This window comes from Mirounga leonina, unplaced genomic scaffold, assembly GCF_011800145.1.
Source record: "Mirounga leonina isolate KUSES-001 unplaced genomic scaffold, KU_Mleo_1.0 Mir_82, whole genome shotgun sequence".
Lineage (NCBI taxonomy): Eukaryota > Metazoa > Chordata > Mammalia > Carnivora > Phocidae > Mirounga > Mirounga leonina.
In genome coordinates this window covers 38,952,762-38,977,849 of record NW_023270825.1, presented here as the reverse complement: position 1 = coordinate 38,977,849, position 25,088 = coordinate 38,952,762, and the positions used below count along the sequence as shown (strand labels likewise).

The window sequence follows — 25,088 nt, the reverse complement described above, 5'->3', positions numbered from 1 at the left end:
TCTGGACTTTATTTTATATGTAACAGGAAGCCATTAAAAGTTTTCAAGTGGAGGGGCACCAGGATGGTTCAGTCGGTTAAGCAATGGACTTTTGATTTTGGCTCAGGTCATGATCTCAGGATTGTGAGATCAAGCCCCACCTCCCACTCCACACTGGGTGTAGAGCCTGCTTAAGATTCTCACTCTCCCTTTCCTTCTGCCTCCCACCAAAATAATAAAAAAAAATTTTTTTAAGTTTTCAAGTGGAGATATGACAGGATTTGAACTACTTTATAAGGATTACTAAGGAAAGAATGTGTAGAAAGCCTGGAACAGTAGAGCATCTAGAAGTGGGGATAATAGGAAAGAAATGATGAAAGCTTCATCATATAGTCATAGCAAAGCGAATGGGAAAGATGCTGCGTCTAAGAGATATTGCAGAAGTCAAACTTATTCAACTATTATTTATGAGTTACTACAATGTCCTGTTTGTGGCATTGTTCAAGGAAATGGACAGAACAGTGAAAAGGCTTCTATAGTTCTAAAAGCAATTTTTTTAAGATTTTATTTTTATTTATTTTAAAGAGAGAGCGCAAGCTGAGGGGAGAACCAGAGGGGAAGGGAGAGGGAGAAAATCTCAAGCAGACTCCACGCTGAGCATGGAGCCTTATGCGGGCTCCATCTGACGACCCTGAGATCATGACCTGAGCCAAAATCAAGAGTCAGATGCTTAAACAACCGAGCCACCCAGGCACCCAAAGAGGAATTTTTGAAATCAACTTTACATAAAGAATTATTTGGTTAATGACTCCAAGAACTGCCCCTAAGGAAAAATATTATTTTTCATTCACTATATATAAGACTATAAATACTAAAATATTTTTAATACCTTTATTATAATTTTTAATTATTAACAAACTCAAAATACACAGTAATCTAAAAACTTACTTGAAGTCTTTTAAAACACCTATATTTTTTCCATAAAGAACCAATTCAATTAAGCAGAACAATTTATTTTGTAGCACTTTAAAATTTCATGTATCTTTAAACACCTCAATTATTTCAACCTAAATAAAGCTGAGCCTACCAGCAGTAGGTGGGTGGATGGAGGGATGGTTAGAAAGACAGATGGACTGACTGATTACCAGATACTTGAGTTCTTCCTCTATCCCTTTATTTTTCCATTGACTTCAGTACACATCCATAAGACTTAATTAAACGAAGGAAAATAAATGTAATATAGCTATAGGCTCAGAAAGAACTAAAATCTTAAATCTGCCTTTGAATAAATGAATTTGATGGTTTTTTATTTAATTTCAGAAGAAAAGAAATTCATATAAAGTCTCCATAAAACTCCTATGTTCATTATAAATAAAATAATAGATTAATGTGCAAGGTGCTGTGGACAATACAAAGGTGAATAAAACAGAATCCCTGTCCCCAAAGACCTGTGATTAGAAAATATTTTTTATATATTGATAAATAACAGAAAAAATAATATTTTAAAGTATATTAAAAAAGAAACATACAGAAAAGTGAAGGAGAGATCTTTTGGGGATGAAAAGTTGAAGGGAAATAAAAGGATTTATGGAACCTGGTTTTGGAAGATGGTTAGAAAGAAATGGAAGTTGATTTCAGGAAGAAAAAAGTGGATAAGAAAGTGTGGGCGGGCGCCTGGGTGGCTCAGTTGGTTAAGCAACTGCCTTCGGCTCAGGTCATGATCCTGGAGTCCCAGGATCGAGTCCCGCATCGGGCTCCCTGCTCAGCAGGGAGCCTGCTTCTCCCTCTGACCCTCCCCCCTCTCATGTGCTCTCTGTCTCTCTCATTCTCTCTGTCTCAAATAAATAAATAAAATCTTTAAAAAAAAAAAAAAAGAAAGTGTGGGCATATTTGGAATGTAGCGAGTTCTTTGGTCTGGCCAAAAGCATACATTATTTCTAAGAGAAAAGGCTTAAAAGGTATGTTAGAACAAGGTTAGATACATCACATTAATAGAATAAAAGAAAATAATCATATAATCATCTCAATAGATGCAGAAAAAGGATTCAACAAAATTCAACATCCATTCATGATAAAAATTCAACAATTTAGGCATAGAAGGTACATATCTCAACATAATAAAGCCATATATGACAAGCCCACAGGTAACGCTATACTCAATGGTGAAAGGAGAAGAGTTTTCCTTTAAAATCAGGAACAAGACAAGGGTGCCCACTCTTACCACTCCTATTCAAAGTAGTACTGGAAGTCCTAGATAGAGCAATCAGGCAGGAAAAAGAAATAAATATATGTATATATATACATATGCACATGTAATGGAATATTACTGAGCTATAAAAAAAAAAAAACAGGAAATCCTGCCATTTATAGTAACACTAATGGCATTATGCTAAGTGAAATAAGTCAGACAGAAAGACAAATAATGTATAATCTCACTTGTATGTGGTACTGAAAGAAAGGAAAGGAAGAAAAAAAGAAAAATGTCCACTATTCTGTCACCAGAGCCAAAGCAGTACCAAATACAAAATATACTATATTTATACACATATATATTTCTATGTTGAATGAATCAATTAATCATAGGATAAGAGAAGAAAGAAGATCAAATAAAAAGCAAGCACCAGAGATATAGGAGGAAATCTAAAAACTTCAGAAAGAAGATGAGAATAATCAACTATATCGAATGCTACAGAGATAGTGAATATGATAATAAATACAAAATACCCATAATGTTTAATAATTGTTAAGTCACCAGTTGTTATTGGAGAATTTGGTGGAGTAGTGAAAGAAGCTAAATAGCTACCAAAAATAGTGAGTGGTGCAGAAGTAAGTGAATTTTAAAAGAATAAACTGAGGGCCTGAGAAAATCAGAGGCAAACTAAATAAAAAGTGGAGAAGTTAACATGTTTTTATATGTAGCAAACTTCAAATCACTTACCAATTTCTTGTTGTGATGAGAGAGGATTTAAATTTCCTGCAGAATAATGTTCATTAAACTGAAAAATAATTTCCATTATTACTCAAGAAATCAGTAGAACAGTATTATGGCATTTATATTTGAATATAAAGCCTAGTTCTTCTAATAAACACAATTAGAGTAGACAAAATGGCAACATTCTATATAGCACATTACTGTACTTTAAAAGAGACCTATCTTTAAAACCTATCATTTGCTTACATTAAAATAAAGCTTATTGATTTGATTCTTGCAATAGATAATATATTAAAAGGTATATATAGTATACTAAAGATAGTTCCTACTTTGGAATATTCATATAACCTAAAATTCTAAATAACTTTTGCTTTATTCTGAAGGTCTTTTACAAAGCAGGTTCTTGGTATTGTTTTCCTGCCTGTAAAAGTAAGGAAATATGACAGCTTCATGTCAGTTCAGATCAAGTTTTGCTGCCAAAAGAGTCTGTTTTCTCTGTAAAACAGGTTTTTTTTTAAAAAAATGGGATCATGACAACAGATTTCTGTCCCTTTTTTTCTCTTAATGCTGCATTATGAGCATCTTCCCATGTCACTATTCTTCCAAAACCAAGATTCTTTTGATGGCATTTTCATATTTTTCCATATGAACATACCATACAGTGTCTATTTTTGTTTGTTTTTATTTAAATTCTAGTTAGTTAACATACAGTGTAATATTAGTTTCAGGTGTACAATTTAGTGATTCAACACTTACATACAACACCCAGTGCTTATTACAAGTGCACTCCTTTATTAATCCATTCCCCCACCCCCTCCCTTCTGGTAACCATCAGTTTGTTCTATATAGTTAAGAATCTGTTTCTTGGTTTGCAATCATTCTTTCACTTTGGACATTGAGGTCACTTCTGTTTCTTTCTAATACAAATTACACTTGAGTAAATACTGTTATGCACAGATTTACATTTTTTTGACAATTAATAAGGAAAGCTGTTTATCCCAGAGATTTTATAAGTCACTTGAATTTCTTTTTCAGTGATTATCTATTCACCTAAAGAACTTTGTATATGTCTCTATTGAGGTAGTAATTCTTATTAATCCACATAAGCTTTTTACATACTAAAGATATTAATTCCTTATATTATTGCAAATATTTTATATCACATTATCATTTTGCCTTTAAAATTTTTTTAACATATAAAAATATTTTATGGAACCAAACCCAAACCCTTTTATTTTCTTTTGGCTCTTCTTCCACTGTTTTAATGCTCAGAGAATCCTTCCTCTTATTAAGATCTAATGAATATTTAAAGTTTCAAGACTTTCTAGCCCATAATATTGATCAATTTATCAGTCCTTGTACCATTATCATATTTTGATTGCTCTTGGTTCCCCCTCACCAGTCTTCTTTTCCACAATATTCTTGTCTGTAGGATCTATAATACGATTTTATTTGTAAAATAGGTAAATTGTCTTATCTTTTTGTTAGTCTAATGATGAGTTTATAAATTCTGTCAATTTTTTTCAAAGAACCAACTTTGGCTTTGTCAATTTTCTCTATTGCTTTTTTTCTATTTCATTGATTTCTCTTATCTCCCTTATTTTTTCATTCTATTTACTTTGGGTTTACTTTGTTCTTCTTTTTCTAGATTTTTTTTTTTTTAAGATTTTATTTATTTATTTGACACAGAGAGAGAGAGAGCACAGCAGGGGGAGCAGCAGGCAGAGGGAGAGGGAGAAGCAGGCTCTCAGCTGAGTGGGGAGCCCAATGCAGGGCTTGATCCCAGGACCCTGGGACAATGACCTGAGTCGAAGGCAGACGCTTAACGACTGAGCCACCCAGGCACCCCATTTTCTAGATTTTCAAGGTGAAAACTTAGGTCACTGATTTTAGACCTTTCTTCGTTTCTATTAACTGAATTATTTAAAATATTAATTAAATTATTTAAAGCTATGGTTTTATTCTGGTTTTGACAACATTCCTCAATTTTGAAACACTGAATTTTCATAATCACTCATTTCAAAACCTTTTCTAATTTCTCTCATGATTTCTTCTTTGGCTTTTTTTTTGTTTTTTTGTGTTTTGTTTTTTTTTTTAATTTTATTATGTTATGTTAGTCACCATACAATACATCATTAGTTTTTGATGTGGTGATGTGTTTTTTTTTTTTTTTAAGATTTTATTTATTTGACAGAGAGAGACAAAGCAAGAGAAGGAACACAAGCAGGGAGAGTGGGAGAGGGAGAAGCAGACTCCCTGCTGAACAGGGAGCCTGATGTGGGGCTCATTCCCAGGACCCTGGGATCATGACCTGAGCTGAAGGCAGATGCTTAACGACTAAGCCACCCAGATGCCCCATGATTTCTTCTTTGATCCATGGCCTAATTATTTAGGATTTTCCTTCTATTTTATTGATTTCTAATTTTATTATATTGTGGACATAGAACATACTCACTATGATCTCAATCCTTTGAAATTTATTAAGACTCATTTTATGGCCCAGAATATGGTCTGGGTGAATATACCATCAGCGCTTGAAAAGAATATACAGGCATACCTCAGAAATATTAGAGGTTTGGTTCCAGACCACCACAAAACTGTGAATATCACAATAAAGCAAGTCAAATGAATTTTTTGGTTTCCCAATGCATATAAAAGTTATGTTTACACTACACTATTAAGTGTGCAATAGCATCATGTCTTAAAAATTGCACATAATTAAATTTAAAAATATTTTACTGCTAAAACATGCAAACTTTCATCTGAGCTTTCAATGAGTTGTAATCATTGATCACAAACCACCATAACAAATATAATAATAATGAAAAAGCTTGAAATATTGTGAGAATTACCAAAATGTGACACAGAGATACAAAGTAAGCAAACGCTGTTGGGAAAAATGATGCCAGTAGACTTGTTTGGCACAGGGTTGCCACAAACCTTCAATTTATTTAAAAAAAAAAAAAAAGCAGTATCTGCAAAGTGCAGTAAGACAAGACATGCCTATATAAGCTGTGGAGCTGAGGTTGCTGAATGTGGTTGGTGTTCTATAAATGTCAGTTAGGTCAAGAGGGTTGATGGTAGTGTTCAGATTTTATAGATCTTTATTGATTATGTTGTCTAATTCAATCAAGTGCTGAGAGAAGGGTGCTAAAAATCTCCAATCAAGTTGTGTTTTTTCTATTTCTCCCTTTAATTCAGTCAATTTTTGTTTCTGTATTTTTTAGTATAGTTGACAATGTTACATTAGTTTTGGGTGTACAACTTAGTGAATTGACAAGTTTATACATGATGTTATGTCCACCACATGTATAGCTACAATCTGTCCCATTACATTGCTATTACAGTATCACTCACTGTATTCCTTATGGTCTGCTTTTCATTTGTTTCTGTATTTTGAAGCTGTTATTAGGCACATACACATTTGTCATTGTTATATCTTTCTTAAGAACTGGCCCTTTTATTTATTACAGAGAACGAGAGAAAGAGAGAGAGAGTGAGCAGAGGCCAGAGGGAGAGGGAGAAGCAGGCTCCCCACTGAGCAGGGAGCCCAATGCAGAGCTGGATCCTAAGACCCCAGGATCATGACCTGAGCCAAAGGCAGATGCTTAACCGACTGAACCACCCAGTCGCCCCAGCCCTTTTATTCTTTTTTTTTTTTTTTTAAGATTTTATTTATTTTATTTGAGACAGAGAATGAGATAGAGCATGAGAGGGTCAGAGGGAGAAGCAGACTCCCTGCCGAGCAGGGAGCCCGATGCGGGACTCGATCCCGGGACTCCAGGATCATGACCTGAGCCGAAGGCAGTCGCTTAACCAACTGAGCCACCCAGGCGCCCCCAGCCCTTTTATTCTTAAGAAATGTCCTTCTTTATCTCTAGCAATATTCTTTGTCTAGAAGATTACCTAAAATGATATAAGTATAACCACTGTGACCTTCTTACAGTTTTTATGATATATCTTTTTCCATCCACTTACTTTTTTTTTTCTTTCAAGATTTTATTTAAATTGTAGTTAGTTAACATACAGTGTAGTATTAGTTTCAGGGGAAGAATTTACTGCTTCATGACTTGCATATGACACCCAGTGCTCATTACATCAAGTGTCCTCCTTAATACCCATCACCCATTTACCCCATCCCCCCACCCACCTCCTCTCTAGCAACCCTCAGTTTGTTCCCAATTGTTAAGAGTCTCTTATGGTTTGCCTCTCTCTCTGTTTTCATCTTACTTTATTTTTCCTTCCTTTCCCCTATGTTCATCTGTTTTCTTAAATTCCATATATGAGTAAAATCATATGGTATTTGTCTTTCTCTGACTGACATATTTTGCTTAGCATAATACCCTCTAGTTCCATCCATGTCATTGCACATGGCAAGAGTTCATTCTTTTTGGTGGCTGAGTAATATTCCAGTGTGGTTTTTGTGTGTGTGTGTATCACGTCACCTGCAAACAGTGGAAGTTTGATGGCTATTAAGGAGGACACTTATTGTGATGAGCACTGAGTGTTGTATGTAAGTGATGAATAACTAAATTCTACCCTGAACCTAATATTACACTGTATGTTAACTAACTGGAATTTAAACAAAAACTTGAAAAAAGAAAAAATAAAATGTTTCTTGTTGATAGCTTATAGTAGGGTCATTTTTTTGATCTGCTCTTATAATCTCCACCTTTAATGGAGTGTTTAGTCCATTTATAGTTAATGTGATTATTAAAACTTTTCATATTTGGGTCTAACATTTTACTATTTGTTTTATGTTTGCTCTGTGTTTTGTTATTCTATTACTTCTCTGCTTTATTTTGGATTAATTTTTATTTTTTAGGATTCCATCTTAATTTATTGCCAATCTTATTTTTGAACATTTTCTTGATTTCTCTTGACCAGGAAACTTAGTAATTATCTGTCAATCTCATTCCCCACCCCAACACTACAAAGCAAAACAAAATAAAAAATTAAAGATAAACCATCTTGCCATAATTCCAATTAGATTAGAATTGAATTACATTTATAAATTATTTTGGGAAGAAATACGTATTTACAATATTTTATTCCTATGTAGCTATTCCATAAGTCTCTCTATATACTCAATAATTTTTTTCAGTAGTTTTTGTGGTCTTCTTTATCCAAATGTACATGTTTCCTGTTAAGGTTACATACATGTATTTTGCATTAATGTTAATATTGCAATGACAATTATCTAATTTTATTCTACTTTTTTATGCCCAGCACACACCTTCTGGGAATTTTTTTGAAATAAGCATTGAGATAAAAATTGAGACAAAGTTGAAGACATGAAATACTATAAAATGTATTGTACTATATCATCCATCAATAAACTTATAATTTCAACAATTTAATATAATGGGGGGGGCGCCTGGGTGGCTCAGCTGGTTAAGTAACTGCCTTCGGCTCAGGTCATGATCCTGGAGTCCCGGGATCGAGTCCCACATCGGGCTCCCAGCTCAGCAGGGAGTCTGCTTCTCCCTCTCACCCTCCTCCCTCTCATGCTCTCTGTCTCTCATTCTCTCTCTCTCAAATAAATAAATAAAATCTTTAAAAAATATATATAATGGGGGGTATAGGAATAAAATATTCTAATCCACATAAAACTGGCTAAATGTGACTAATTTAAATGAGCAACAATATAATACTTATTATAATAACATATTTTAGCATTAAGTGGTTAGAATTTTTCTAAGGCTTTATGCATATAAACTCATTTAATATCCATAAAACCAATGGCAAAAATTCTTTTTTGTTTTAAAGATTTTATCTAGGGGTGCCTGGGTGACTTAGTCAGTAAGCGTCTGCCTTCAGCTCAGGTCATGATCCCAGGGTCCAGGGATCGAGCCCCACATTGGGCTCTCTGCTCAGCGGGAGGCCTGCTTCTCCCTCTCCCACTCCCCCTGCTTGTGATCCCTCTCTCGCTGTGTCTCTCTCTGTCAAATAAATAAATAAAATCTTTTTTAAAAAAATAAATAAAATAAATATTTTATCTATTTGTCAGAGAGAAAGAGAGCGCACAGCAGGGGAGCGGTAGGCAGAGGGAGAAGCAGGCTCCTCGCCTAGCAAGGAGCCCCATGCGGGACTCCATTCCAGCTCATGACCTGAGCTGAAGGCAGATGCTCAACCGACCGAGCCACCCAGGCACCCCGCAATGGCAAAAATTCTTGTTTCCATTTTACAGATGAGAAACAGGGAGCTATGTACTCAAAATGCTACCTCCAGTACACACTCAACCAGTGTGGCATCAGAGTCTGGTCTTAACTGCTACACTGTGCTGTCTCTATGATCAAATAAAGCATATCTTAATTTTCAGTTTCAATTGCCAAATAACAGAAATAAGCACCTTACTGTTCTATCACTGAATAGCAGAAATCACTATTTGGAGAAAACTAGGTCTTTTAAAATTAACCGATAATGTTGCTACGTACACATATGTAAATAAAAAGACCAACTAATAACCTGGAGAATTTTTCACACTGAGAAATGAAAAGTTTGTTTAGAAGTTAGCCACATGAACTATGAAGCCAAATCAATTTTGAACTGCCTTTGACTGCAATTTAAAGCATCCCTATCCTGAGATTCTTTTTTTTATAAACAGTTATCAACTGAGGGTACCTGAAATTGAAAACAAAAACATAATGGGGGAACTGTGCTACATTATCAATACTCAGAATCTTTTTAAAAAATTGCCTCTGCTTTGTACTCTGCTCCAAGACAGTTTGATACTAAAGAATTAAAATTACCTGAGGGGGACCTGGGCGGCTCAATTGGTTAAGCTTCCGACTCTTCATTTTCACTCAGGTCATGATCTCAGGGTGTTGAGATGGAGCCCCAAGTCGAGCTCTGCACTCAGTGGTGAGTCTACTTAAGAATCTCTCTCTCCCTCTGCTCCTTCCCCTGCTCGCTCACTTGCTCACTCTCTCTCAAATACATCTTAAAAAAAAAAAATTCTTTCTCCCTCTGTCCCTCCCCACCCCTGCTTACATGCATGAGTGCATGTGTGTTCTCTCTTAAAAAAATTACTTGAGGTTCCAGTGTAGTTTTTTAGAAATAAAACTTTAGCTTCTCATATTACCTGATCTGATGAGATTTCTGAATCAAATATAGTAGAATCAAATAAATTCAATCCAGGAGATCTAGAAGTATAATTTGTAAGAAAAGAAAATCCAGGGGATTCCTTTTGTGTTTGACCTTCAGGCATTATATTTCTATTTCTGTTACAAAGAAATAATAATAAAAATGTTAAAAATAAAAAAATGTTAAAAATATATTACTAAATATTGCAGACTGCTAAACAATAGCACAGAAGTAAGAATTAGCACAGTAGGGAAAGGGAGAGAATAGTTATTGAAGTGAAAAACCTCTTAAGAAAAAGATGGTTTGAGGTGGAAAATAATGTTAAAGTAGAACAATCAATTATGGAATAATAATGAATTCCAACTGAGAACATACTGTCCGGCTCTATTCTAGGTATTTCCACTGGCATTAACTTACTTATTCCTCACAATAAACCTATGAAATAGGTACTATTATTACCACCTCCATTTTACAGAAGAAAATTTTGAAGCATAGAAAGGTTAAATGACTTTCTCCAAGAAATGTAAGTGCCAGGGTTGGGATTTGAATTCAGCAATCCCGATTCAAAGTCCCAGCTCTTAACTTTGAGGCTATACTGTCTCCAAGATCTTGAAAGACAATTACAAGATTTTAGTCTTGATGAGGAGGCAGCCATTACATATTGTTGCATAAGGAAGTTAAACTATAAAATGATTTGGGAAAAATAATTAGAGAGCACAGTGGTTAAATGAATTCTGGAGGTAGAGCTGCCTGTACTTTTTTTCTTTCAAACATCCACGTCTTGGCTTTAATACTGTGCATACTGGCCTCTATGGCACTACAAGTAAACATGAAAATAGTTCCCATTTCCATGCACAAGTATTCAGCTACTACACCATTTAAAATTAGTATGGACAAGGTAACCTTTGCAATAATTAATATCCATTTGGATAACTACAATTAAATGAATATTAAATCAAGCAAGAAATAGGCTATGTTCAACATGCTCTAGATGTCAGGGTGTAATATTCAATGTTATTTAAAACTTAATTTTCTTTTTTTCTTTAAAGGGACATCTTTTCTATATGTGGGTGCTCAAATGAAAACTGAGGAATGCATTCTTTGACCATAGGAGCAAAATTCAGACAAAAGAGAGGGCTTGCCTCCTCCTCTGAAAGAATACATTTGCTCTTTATCTCCCTCTCCAGGCATCATTTCTCATATTATTAATGAAAATGCTTACAAGTACCAACCCCAAAATTCTGTCTTCAAGGGTAAGTTATAAATTTAAAAAAGAGTGGTTCATTATATAAAAAAGTCAAATTCCAGCAAAACTAATGCTAAAAATGACATTAAATTTCTTAGCATCCACGTAATATATTTTCATGAGTTTTCTATTATGTGCAGATTTATTTTCCTTAAGAAGTAAAATGAAGTTTGAATAGTACAGTCTGTGTTGTGGTGACATCAGCAACTGCCAGTTCTTGCTCATCAACGAGTCCCAATTCTTTCAATGTCTTGGAGAGATTTGGCCTTGTTCGTTCTTCAATAGAGGTTACTGACTGTAAGTAAAGTGTTCTATTTTTTTCCCTCTAATGCGGCTGTGATGGCTGGAGATTTCATCTGCAGAGAAGCACTTGGTTAAATAATCCAAAACCTCCTGCAGTTTAGTGGATGGAGAAAACGGAGTATTTTGAGGAAGCTGGCTACAAGCTGGGCAGTTTTCCTTTCTCTCTGCTTCAGATGTGTACGTTTATAGTCCATCTACATCACTGAATACCAAGTATAAGAGGAATATATGTACTTGTGGCTATTTTAAAAACTTCAGTGACACACACAGCTGCAATAACTGCATTTGTAGAAGCTACTGCAGGAATGATTCGTTTTACTACACCTTGAGTGAGTCTATAGGTAACACCCCTAGTATTATATTGTGATGCTCTCTCCACGGACTTTTGGAAAATCCACTGAATATGATCAGGATCATTTACATCTAATGGACTCCTTCTCCAAAAGCTGCTCCTTAGGCCACTGCAGTATCCTTACGTACTCAGTACAGTGTTCTGGTAGCCTGGGCATAGACGCAATGGTGCACACGGGAAAATTAATCTGTGGAGGATACAGTTTTAGTGTGCATTCAATACAAGCAGTCATTCCAGGCAGAATCACTTGGGCATTTCCTTTAAAACCTTCTGTCCCCCCATCTATCAAAGGAACAATGGAGCTTGGATCTAATACACAATCTTCATAATTTAGAAGAGATATCAGCATGCCATTTATCCATCTTCTGGCTACGATAGAGTCCAGTCCACATACAATTATATGAGATTGTCGATAGAAAGTGTCATTAAAATCCTGAAATCTTGTTGAAATGTGGAACTACATTGCAGTTAGGAACTCTGTCATTTAGAAATTCTGCAGCAACTTCAGCCTTAGGTCTTCCAACATCTTTAGGCCTATATAAAAACTGCCTATTTAGATTGGAAACATCTATAGTGTCCATGTCTATAACATAAATCTAAAACCAGACAACGCCAGATTTTTTAGGAACTCACATCCTAAGCTGCCAGCTCCAATGACCAGAACTTTACATGCATGTATCTAACAAAAACTGGAGAGATTCAGTGCTCAGTTCGAAATCAGGGTGTGTGAAGGGTCCAGATCGCTCAAGGAACTTTTTTACATGGTTCCAGCAAACTTCTCAGTCTTCAGTGTTCCCACACCCAACATCAACAGCCATTTTCTCAGCCAGCAGCTCCTCTATTCTCCTTCTTTTCTTCTCCAGCTCCTCGCCATCTGCCATATTGTCTCCCAAGCTGCCTGCATTTGAATCTCAACTCTATCACTGACAAGTTCTATCACCTGGGATTGTTTCCTCTTCTATAAAATAAGCATAATAATGTATTTACATCTCATAAAGTTGTGCCTATTAAATGAGCAATATTTATAAAGTGTTTAGACACAGTTAATGCTATTGTCAAATAAGATAGAAATCTGAAAATACTTCCGTAACTGTCTCCATTGACCATCAATGAGTCACTTAACTTTACAGATCAATTTTCTCATCCATAAACCAAGGTTTTAGCATATGGCTGCCATATCCTTTTACAGTTCTCATATTTGATGATGAGTTCCACTTTGAATATACTGTGTGTGAGTCAACAGCGTGACTTTAATATATAAAACTCTTACTAGCAATTTAAAATACAGAAGTAGAACATGGGTGAGAGAAATTTGAAGTGGAATCTGTTTGACATATGTTTTAAAAGAATCTTAAAGTTTGTAGTTTAAAAAGGGATTAAACTAAACAAAAAGGTTAAATGCAGCCTATTCTCTTGGCTGTAAACTACGAATCTGTGGTTTCCAAAGTTAAATAATCATGTTAAGAGATATTTCTGCCTACCAAGGTTACTTAACAGATGGCAATTCTTGCTTTAGACACTACAACATAAGGAAAAATGACAGCTGGAACATTATTCAATGATGCCCACAATCTACCATACATGATAGTAGCTTTTTAGCTTGACATTTAATATTTTTCCATACATTTTTTATCCTTTGGAAAATCTTAAATGTATATACTATTACACTGGGTAAGTACTCAGAATCTATACCATCTTCAGCTGAATGCTGTAGGAAAAATGGGGAAGAGGTTCTATGAAACAAGAATGGTAGAATGTTAATAATTGTTTAAACAGGATACTAGGTACATGGAGGTTCATTACACTAGTCTCTCTCCTTTGTATATTTGAAATATTCCATAATAAAACCTTTTTAAAGTTACAGGAACTAGACATTTTACTATTCCTATTATTTATAAAATATTGGCTCAATATATACAGATTTCTTTAATGATAATTATTAATTAAAATCCTACATTTCAAAAGAAGGGGTTTTAGGAAACAATAATTTCTCCAAAGGTTCAGGTGTTTTCACAGCTTCAGGGGTTCTTAAAAATAAAGGAATTTCAGGAGTTTGTAGAAAATTCTCAGCCTTTTCTTCTACTTCAGCACTATTATTTTCTATTGGTTTCCCAAAATGTTCTGCACATATAACCTGCAAATTCAAAATAATAGAAAACTATAAAAATGAATGTTATTTTTTAAAGAGGTTATTACATTAACAAATGCACATATGTAAAAATGTGTGAGGAAAAACACCATATTAATCTATGATGTTATCATTTCATAGACAAAATAAGTAAAATAAGAATAACTGATGAAAGTGATACCAAAATATAATTGTGCAAAATATGGAAAAATAATTATTTTTAATTTTCTAATTTTTCTTTTCTTCCCAGCTCTACCTCCCTTACCTCTACCTGAAAAAGGAAAGGATAACCAGAACATAATCAAATTGATGAAGAAAAATGGTTAGGAATGATTTTTTTTAAATTTCCACATCATGTGCTGGCTCAGGAATTATATATGACACAGGAAGGAAAAAGTGATTTAATTCTAAGAAATCTTATTCTCATTGGCTGTGTTCTTTGTACATTTTTGTCCTTAAAAATTCATTACACTACTTTCTCTGCAAAGGTTGAGAACATGAATACTAATTTTCCTTTATATCATTTTGTAGGGTAAGAATATGATTTCTCAAATATGTTTGCTATACTAAATCCTATTTCAGAAATAATTTGGGTCTCTCCACCAAAAAAATTCAGAATGTTCTTTTTACCTGTTTTTCTTGAGCAGAATTCTATGTCATTTGTCTTGTTTTAACCCTTAGTAGCTACCTTAGTAAAGCCAATAAACATTGTCTACATCTATCATTAAAATTTTCCACTATTAAAATATATTTTGAAAATACTTTTGTGGCAACCACTGGTCTTGAACTGCCTTAGAAAATCATTCAATTTTACCAAACAAAATTGTTTTCTTCAGTTGTGATTTAGTTGTGGCATCAATATATATAGTCAATTATTAATGACAACTCTTTGTATATTTTCCTGTAAACTTTTTGTGGCTTCATTTTTTAATCTAAAACTCTTCTAAGGAATAGAAGCTTTAACACCACAGGAACTTGATTACCAACCTAAAACACCTAGTCCTCACATATATAATCTTCATTAAACTTAATCTGAAATTAAAGTGGAAACATTTTAAATTGGAATATTTTGCTTAGAAATTAGAAATCAAACATTTGACTTACTTGTGAAGTACATTTTGATTCTCTCAATTGTCTTACTGTACCTTTATCTTCACACTCAGCATCTGTTTGTTATAGGAGAACAAACTTTTTTCTTTTGGCAATTTAATTGTAAATAAAACATACAAACAATAAGAAATTACCAATATTTGTTTTTGACCTACAAAAATAGCAATTTCATACAGTTTAACCCAATCCATACAGATAAGAGAATAAAACCCATATGAACAGTTTAACAAAGAAAATTATAGAGAATACCCATGTAACCATCACCCAGGTAAAGAAACAGAACATCATACATACTCCAAAAGGCCCCATATTCCTCATATCATCCCCTTCAGAGGTAATCACTTTCCTGACTTCTGTAAGGATTATTTCCTTGATTTGCTTTCTATAGTTTTATCACCTAAGTAATACAGTTTATTTTACCTGTTTTAGAACGTTATAGGATAAAATGGTAATATAGGTGTCCTTTGTCTTGCTTTTTTTGTTCAGCATATGCTTGTAAAATTCATCTGTATTGTTTCATATAGACATAATTTGCTTACTTGTATGGGTGTAAAGTATTCCATTGTACAAACACAACATAATATACCTATCTATTCTACTAGCAAATGGGCATTTGGGGTGTTTCTACTTTGAGACTATTACAAACAGTAATGATATGAACATGCCTTTACATATATACTTGTACGTATGTACTTGTATTTCTCCAGGTATATACCTAGGAGTGGAATTATGAGGTATAGAGTATGTATATCTTTCATTTTACCAAATTTTAAACTATTTTCCAAAGTTTAGTTTCCAAACTATCAATTTTTGTTGTGGTACCTAGCCATCCCAAGTTACCTTAGGAACTCATTCAATTTCACCAGACAAAACTATTAGCTCTAATTATAATTTAGATATGGTCTCAATATATAGTCATTTATAAATGAGTTTCCCCCAATAGTTGTGAGAGTTCTTATCGTCCTATATTCTCATTAATACTTAGTATTGTCAGACTTTCTGAATTTGCTTATCTGTTGGATGTGTAATAGTTCACTGTGGCTTTATTTTTCAGTTTCCTAATTTGCTGAGCATCTTTTCATATGTTTATTTACCACATGAGTTTCTCTATTTGAAGTGCCTATTTGCATATTTTGCACATATTTCTAATTGGGTTGTCTGTCTTATTATTCTTGGTTTGTAGAAGTTCTTTGTACAATTTTGGAAACCAGTCCTTTGACAGTTTTCTGTGTTAAAAATATATCCTCTTGTCTTCCATTCTTTTTTTTTTTAAGGTTTTTATTTATTTGAGAGAGAGAGAGAGAGAGCGCATAAGTAGGCAGAGTGGCAGGCGAAGGAAGAGGGAGAAGCAGACTCCCTGCTAAGCAAGGAGCCTAACTCAGGACTTGATCCCAGGACCCTGAGATCATGACCTGAGCTGAGGGCAGACGCTTAACAGAATGAGTCACCCAGGTGCCCCTTCCATTCTTTTTATAATGTCTTTTGATGAACAGAAATTCTTAAGTTTAATATAGCCAAATTTATCAACCTTTCTGATTGGGCTTTTTAATTCTTATTTAAGAAATTCTTTCCTACCTTGAATAGATGTTTTTCTATTTGATCATCTGAAAGCTTTATAGTTTTGCCTTTTGCAGTTAAGTCACAACTATTATTTTCACCACTCATTAACTTCCTCAAAAGACAGGCTTGGAGATTGTTGAAGAGAGTCCTTTTTTTCTTCTAAGATAATTACATGCCTTTTTGGGTATGAAGCCTTAACATATATGCTGAACAGCAGCTAGACTGTGCCAGATAATATGCATTTCCCCACATATCTGTATTAGGGGTACATTGTTCCTAGAGATCAGCCATTCTTCCCTTGTCTAACACTCTATCAGCTTAGTATATATAGAGGATTATAAACAGGTGGAACAAATCACAGAAAGGTTCCCCTTTCTCTACATCCTCACCAAAACCTGTTGTTCCCTGTGTTGTTAATTTTAGCCATTCTGACAGGTGTGAAATGATATCTCATTGTACTTTGATTTGTATTTCCCTGATGATGAGTGATGCTGAGCATCTTTTCATGTGTCTGTATGTCTTCTTTGGAAAAATGTCTATTCATGTCTTCTTCCTATTTTTAATTGGATTATTTGTTTTGGGGGTGTTGAGTTTTATGTTCTTTACATATTTTGGATACTAACCCTTCATCAGATAATGTCATTTGCAAATATCTTCTCCCATTCCGTAGGTTGCCTTTCAGTTTTGTTGATTGTGCAGAAGCTTTTTATTTTGATGAAATCTCAATAGTTCATTTTTGCTTTTGTTTCCTTTGCCTCAGGAGATGTATCTAGTAAGAAGTTGCTATGGCCAATGTCAAAGAGGTTACTGCCTGTGTTTTCCTCTAGGATTTTAATGGTTTCCTGTCTTACATTTAGGTCTTTCATCCATTTGAATTTATTTTTATGTATGGTGTAAGAAAATAGTCCAGTTTCATTCTTTTGCATGTGGCTGTTCTCCCAACATCATTTCTTGAAGAGATCGTCTTCTTTCCATTGGATAGTCTTTCTTGCTTTGTCAAAGATTAGTTGACCATATAGTTGTGGGTCCATTTCTGGGTTTTCTGTGTTGTTCCACTGATCTATGTGTCTTTTTTTTTTAAGATTTTTTTTATTTATTTGAGAGAGAGCAAGAGAGCAAGCGAGCGATAAGCAGAGGGAGAAGCAGGCTCTCCGCTGAGCAGGGAGCCCGACTCGGGGCTCGATCCCGGGACTCCAGGATCATGACCCAAGCCAAAGGCAGCCGCTTAACCAACTGAGCCACCCAGGCACCCCTATGTGTCTGTTTTTATGCCAGTACCATACTGTTTGATCACTGCAGCTTTGTAATATAACTTGAAGTCTGGAACTGTGATGCCTCCAGCTTTGTTTTTCAAGGTTGCTTTGGCTATTCAGGGTCTTTTGTGGTTCCATACAAATTTTCGAATTGTTTGTTCTAGCTCTGTGAAAAATGCTGTTGTTATTTTGATAGGGATTGCATCATATGTGTAGATTACTTTAGGGAATATAGATAATTTTAACAGTATTTGTTCTTCCAATCCATGAGCATGGAATGTTTCTCCATTTCATCTTCATTTCTTTTATCAGTGTTTTGTAGTTTTCAGAGTATGGGTCTTTCATCTCTTTGGTTAGGTTTATTCCTGGGTATCGTATGGTTTTTGGTGCAATTGTAAATGGGATTTATTCCTTAATTTCTCTTTCAGCTGCTTCATTATTGGCATATAGAAATGAAACAGATTTCTGTATGTTGAATTTGTATACTGCAACTTTACTGAATTCATGTTATCTGTTCTAGCAGTTTTTTGGTAGAGTCTTTCAGGTTTTCTATATATAGTATCATGTCATCTATAAATAGTGAAAGTTTTACTTCTTCCCCACTGATCTGGTTCCCTTTTATTTCTTTTTGTTGTCTGATTGCTGTGGCTAGGATTTGCAGTATTATGTTGGACAAAAGTGGTGAGAGTGGACATCCCTATCTTGTTCCTGACCATAAAGGAAAAGGTCTCAGTTTTTCCCCAATGAGGATGATTTCAGTTGTGTGTTTTTTCTGTATGGACTTTATTGTGTTGAGGTATGTTCCCTCTAAACCTACTTTATTGAGGGTTTTTATCATGAATGGATGTTGTACTTTTTCAAATGCTTTTTCTGCATCTATTGAAAGGATCGTATGGTTCTTATCCTTTCTTTTATTTATTTTTTTTAAAGATTTTATTTATTTATTTGAGAGAGAGAGACTGAGAGAGAGAGCACATGAGAGGGGGGAGGGTCGGGAGGGTCAGAGGGAGAAGCAGACTCCCTGCTGAGCAGGGAGTCCGATGCGGGACTCGATCCTGGGACTCCAGGATCATGACCTGAGCCGAAGGCAGTCGCTTAACCAACTGAGCCACCCAGGCGCCCCCTTATCCTTTCTTTTATTAATGTGATGTATCATGTTGATTGATTTGTGAATACTGAACCACCTTTGCAACCCAGGAATAAATCCCACTTGATAGTGGTGAACGGTTCTTTTAATGTACTGTTGGATTTGGTTTGCTAGTATTTTGCATCCATGTTCATCAGGGATATTGGCCTGTAGTTTTCTTTTTTAGTGGAGTCTTTATCTGGTTTGGTATCAGGGTAATGCTTGCCTCATAAAATGAATTTGGAAGTTTTCCTTCCTTTTCTATTTTTTGGAATAGTTTGAGAAGAATAGGTATTATTCCAGGTATTAAGAGAAGGTATTAACTCTTCTTTAAGTGTTTGGTAAAATTTACCTGTGAAGACTTCTGGCCCTGGATTTTGTTTGTTGAGAGACTTCTTATTACTGATGCAATAGAATGAGCCATTTTTAAAACTTCAAAATAAAAGTTTGTAATCCACATGATACAGACAAGAAGAAGTGAATACTTTTATATAGCCTAATATATATATATATATATATATATATATAAGTGGAATAACTGTTATTCATTACTGGATGACCAGTAAATGTATATATGTATATGTACATATGAGATGTCTTATGTTACATATTATGTTATATATATTATGTATTTACATGTACATATATACATACATATATATACATAAAGAGATAGAACGAGTTTTTTTCAAGGGTGTGATACCCTTAAAATTTTCCAACAGCTAGTTGACTGTAGCATAATAAACTCATATACACATACATATATTTATATATACATTACATATATATATATATCCTGTGACCTTTTTATGATTTTATTCAAAGAAAATAATCCAAGATAGTAAAAGATTTATGTAAAAGAATATAGTAGCATTAGGAAAAAAACCCAACCTGGAAACAATAAAATAGTTAATGTTTTGAAAAAGAATGGCTAAATAATTAAAATAAGTCAATATAAAAATAATTCAATATTTTGAGAGAATGGCTAAATGAATTATAGCATATCCTTACAATGGCGTATGATACAGTCATTAAAAATAAAATCTATTTAATGGCATAGAAAAATACTCTAACAGAAATCAAATGGAAAGAAAAGTTTACAAAATTATATATAGTACTGTTTCAAATTTGGGGGAAAAAAAATAAAAGAACACACATATACATAGGAAAAAAGGACAAGAACATATACCAGTATGGATGGTGTCAGTTATATCTGGGTGATGGTATCTTTGTTTCTTTTGTATTTTTCTCTGTTTTCCAAATCTTTCACAATGAAATATTTTATATTTAGTGAAAAATGTTTTTAAAAACCAGGCATGGATGGTCAGTTAACCAGAGAGGCAAACAATCCAAATAATGTATTTAAATAGTATAAAAGCTGGATATAATTTGTTACTCCCACTTCTTAGGAAAAATATAAACAGCAAATACCTGTATCTCCTATTTCAAACCACTGACTGCAATTTGATTGTCTCTGTGGGGTTAACAATCTAAAATACAATAAATAAATTTTTATATTATTTGCTGATTTATTAATTTCAGAAATTAAAACATTTTTCCTATTTTAAAAGTTACCTGAAATGCATCATATTTTGTGAATTTTTAATAGCCACAGGATTTGAGCATTTTGAATGGTTATTCAGAGTAGAGTCATTAAGTACCTGAACAAAAGAAATTAAGTATTAGAACTGGCTACACAGATAACAAAAATTTTTTGCTTGCCCTGGCTACTGAAGGTTCTCCAAGAACATTGTCATTCTCCTCCTCATCATTAGCAATATGAACAACAACTACAAACATTAACTGAAACCACTACATACAAAATATTAAGTCAAATACTGGGAAAGTTTAAGACTCTTAAGGAATTTGGTATTTTAGACAAGTATAACAACTATGCTTGGTAGTATTTCTACATTTAAGATAAACTTAAAAATGTTTATCCCGTATTTATTACTAATCAAGTCAATCTTACCATTTTCTCAAATGATTTGTGTCTATTCTCTATAACCTCTTAAACTGAACATAAAAAAGCAAAATAGCAGGTTAAAAGATTAAAACCTGAGATTTTGTTTTTTATATATGTATGAAAAAGGTAATATTTCATTTTTAACTTTAAATTTTATTTAATATTAATATCTAAGCCACTGCTTTACTAATGTTTGTATTGTCTGTTTCAAGTCATTCATTCTCCGTGAGTCACTCATTTTGAAGAGTTCCTGATTTTTCTTATTTGACTCAACATAAAAATATCTTTTAATAGGAAAATGTATCCCATTTATTTCTGTTATAACAGCCATTGGTCTTAATTCTGTAATCTTATTGTGATTTTAGATCATAAGAAAAGACCTTGCCCCTTAAAGAACATTTGTCCCTTAAAGAATAAGTGTTGTTAATTTCAATGTATGTTTTAAACAATATACATTTTGTATGGGCTCCCTGGTAAAAGTATTTGTACAAGTTAAGTAGTTGTTTACAATAGATGCCAAGAACTAAAATTGCCGAATATTTGCATTTTTATTTTTAATAAGTACTATGAACCAGTCCTCCAAAGTAATTACACCAAATTACATTCCCACTATTGCTGACTTTAATAGATATTATCAAATGTTGTAGTGTATGCATATCTGATAGGGGAAACCAGATATCTCGTTGGTTCAATATGCATTTCCCTGTACCCCTGAGCTCAAGCACCTTTTGTTTTGTGACACTTTTTCTGTAAACTGTTTTATCTTTTGCTTACTTTTTGCCTAAAAATTAATTTGTATTAGTATTTATATATTATACATTCTGTATACCAATCTCCTATCCATTCTGTCATTCTCTTTAACTTTGTTGGTGTCTTTTGTCACACAGAATTTTTTTATTTTGATGTAGTCCACTGATCAATTTGTCTCTTCTTACACCACACTGTTATAATCATTGCATTTTGATAATGTTTTAAAATGTTCTGGGATGGAGTGCCTGGGTGGCTCAGTCAGTTAAGTGGCCGACTCTTGATTTCAGCTCATCATCTCAGGGTTGTGAGATTGAGCCCCACACTGGGCTCTGCACTGGGCATGGGGCCTGCTTAAGATACTTTCTCTCCCTCTCCCTTTACCCCTCCCTCCTGCCTCCCTGCTCGCTCACTCTCTCTCCCACCCTAAAAAAAAAAACAAATGTTCTGGGATGATGAAAATGTTCTGGAATTATTAAGACAGTGGTGATGGTTACACTACCTTTAGAATACACTAAAAACCACTGAAATGTACATTTAAAAATGAATTTTATGATAAACATTTTGATATCTAAGAGTATGAGTTTCCCTTATGTTGTTTTAAAAAAAATTATTTTAAACCTTTATTTAAAATTATTTATTAATCTGTTGATGTAATGTCAATATGCTTGATAGACTTTTCTAATGCTAACTATCATTGTAATTCTTGGGAAAGCCAAGTTTAGTCATAACATTTTTTTTTAATGTTACAGTGCCAAATTAGGTTTGCTAATAATTTATTTGGATTTCTACATGTATGTTCATTCTTGAGACTAATGTGTAATTTTTTCTTTCACTATCTTTGTCCTTGCTACCTAATGAATTAGCCATGCATAATTTGCTGGCTAGTTTCCAACTTCTATATTCTAGAATTGCTCATTAATAATAAATAATAATAAAGAGATTGCCCTCAACTAGCAATTTTGCCTCCCAGGGAACATCTGACAATGTCTGGAGACATTTTCTATTGTCTTTTCTTTGGGGGGAGGTGCTATTGGCCCCTAGAAGGTCACAAGATAACCCTACAAATAAGGATTATCTGGTCTACAATGTCAATGGTGTCACAGTTTAGAAACTCTGACTTAGTCCTTAAAGGTTGGATAGAATTCACCCGAAAAACTGATTCTGGTGTGTTTTGAAAGGGGTGTGTGTGTGTGTGTGTGTGTGTGTGTGTGTGTGTGTGTGTGACAGAGGGAGAAGGGAGGCAAGTAAGTAATGGAGGAAAGAGGAAAACAGAGATTTGCTTACATTTCAGTTTCACTTACATTTCCATTTCTTCTAGTTTATTGATCTATTCATGTCTTTTTCAGTCTATTTAACAATTTATATTGTCCTAGAAAATTAACGCCCTCACCTAAATTTTCAAATTTATTGATATAAAGTCTTGCATAGTATTCTCTTAGGACCTCGAAAACATTTCTTCCCTATGTATGATGATATGCACTTTTTCCCCTTATTATTCTTTTCTTTTGAGAGGTGGGGCTTCTCTTTTTTTTTTATACTTGCTGAAATTTTATTTTATTGATATTTAAAAGTTACTAACTTTTGGCTATACTGATTAGCCTAACTTTCTAATTTCATTAATTTCTGCTTTTCTCTTTATTAATTCCCACTTTCTTTGGATTGTTATTTTCCTGTTTTGAGTTGCGCTTTTTTCATACTTTGAACTTTTCATACTTAGAGTTCAGCTAATTTTAATCTTTATTTTCTAATATACTTGTTTTCAAATACAAATTTCTGAAGAACAATTTGGCTACATTCCACAGGTTTTGGCTTATAGTATTCTTCTAAATAGTTTTTAAATTTTATTTTGATTTCTTCTATAACCCCCAAATAATTTGAAAGTGTGTGAATTTCTTTTTCCTCTGCTAAATACTTTTTTGAGAGGAGGGCTTTGTTTGTTGAACTTGTTTTTTTATATAGTGGTAAATAAAGAGATCAACTTTTTAGAACTGGTTGAGATATCCTTTTAGTTGTAGTAAATGGCCAATTTTAGTGAATACTGCAAATATCAGGAAAAGAAAGCATAGATGAGCCTGAGAAATGACACTGTAGAAATGATGCTATCAGCCCTGATAAGTGAACCTGAGTCTCTTACTTTAAATTTCATGGGCAGGTAAGAGAAAAATAAATATTTATCTTGTTTAAGATGCTGTTATTTCATTTGGTTTTGTATTGTTACACATGTAGCCAAACTCAACCCCTAAACTCAAGATAGTACTTTTTTTGAGAGAACTATTCTTTTTAAACTGTGGATTCAATACTTTCTTGGAATTCTATCAATTTTTACTTTATATATGGTGCATTATGGTTCCTAGGACTTACTAAGTTATTCTTTTTAAAAAAAATGAAATATATTTATCCCTATTAATGCTTTTTGTCTTAAACTCTATTTTATATGGCATTGTTACATCTGCTTTTTGTTTGCATTTGTCTGGTATATATTTCCCATTTCCTTCTACCTTCACCCTTCATTTGTCAAATTGTTTCAGCTCTTCTGTTTTAAAAGTATATGGCTAGGGCGCCTGGGTGGCTCAGTTGGTTAAGCGACTGCCTTCGGCTCAGGTCATGATCCTGGAGTCCCTGGATCGAGTCCCGCATCAGGCTCCCTGCTCGGCAGGGAGTCTGCTTCTCCCTCTGACCCTCCTCCCTCTCATGCTCTCTGTCTCTCATTCTGTCTCAAATAAATAAATAAAATCTTTAAAAAAAAAAAAAAAGTATATGGCTATACTACTCTGGAAAACAGTATGAGGTTCCTTAAAAAGTTAAAAATAGAACTACCCTACAATCCAATAATTGCACTACTAGGTATTTCTCAAAAAATACAAAAATACTAATTCGAGGGCACCTGGGTGGCTCAGTTGGTTAAGCGACTGCCTTCGGCTCAGTCACAATCCCAGGGTCCTGGGATCAAGTCCCACATCAGGCTCCCCCTGCTCTGCAGGGAGCCTGCTTCTCCCTCTGCCTCTGCCTGCCACTCCCCCTGCTTGTGCTCTCTCTGTCAAATAAATAAATAAAATATTTTTAAAAAATACTAATTCGAAGGGATACATGCACCTCTCTGTTTACAGCAGCATTATCAACAATAGCCAAATGCAAAGAGCCCAAATGTCCATCAACTAATGAATGGATAAAGGAGATAGATATTCATACACACATACACACACACACACACACACACAGAAATGGAGTATTACTCAGCTATAAAAAAAAGAATGAAATCTTGCTATTGGCAATGACGTGGATGGAGCTAGAGAGTAT

The 25,088-nt window shown here is 34.0% G+C and overlaps 1 protein-coding gene and 1 pseudogene across 1 annotated transcript in view; both read right to left on the bottom strand.

Annotated features, from left to right (window-relative positions):
- CUNH14orf39 (chromosome unknown C14orf39 homolog) overlaps positions 1 to 25,088 on the bottom strand; it is a 163,699-nt gene that overhangs the window by 1,690 nt on the left and 136,921 nt on the right. Inside the window, exons 12-17 of the mRNA XM_034993380.1 lie at positions 20,651 to 20,736; positions 20,507 to 20,565; positions 15,131 to 15,192; positions 13,854 to 14,032; positions 9,996 to 10,134; positions 2,918 to 2,975 (exon numbers count right to left, since the gene is read on the bottom strand). Coding sequence (XP_034849271.1) covers positions 2,918 to 2,975; positions 9,996 to 10,134; positions 13,854 to 14,032; positions 15,131 to 15,192; positions 20,507 to 20,565; positions 20,651 to 20,736 — 583 coding nt within the window. The remainder of the gene's footprint in view (positions 1 to 2,917; positions 2,976 to 9,995; positions 10,135 to 13,853; positions 14,033 to 15,130; positions 15,193 to 20,506; positions 20,566 to 20,650; positions 20,737 to 25,088) is intronic.
- LOC118002684 lies at positions 10,951 to 13,844 on the bottom strand (annotated as a pseudogene).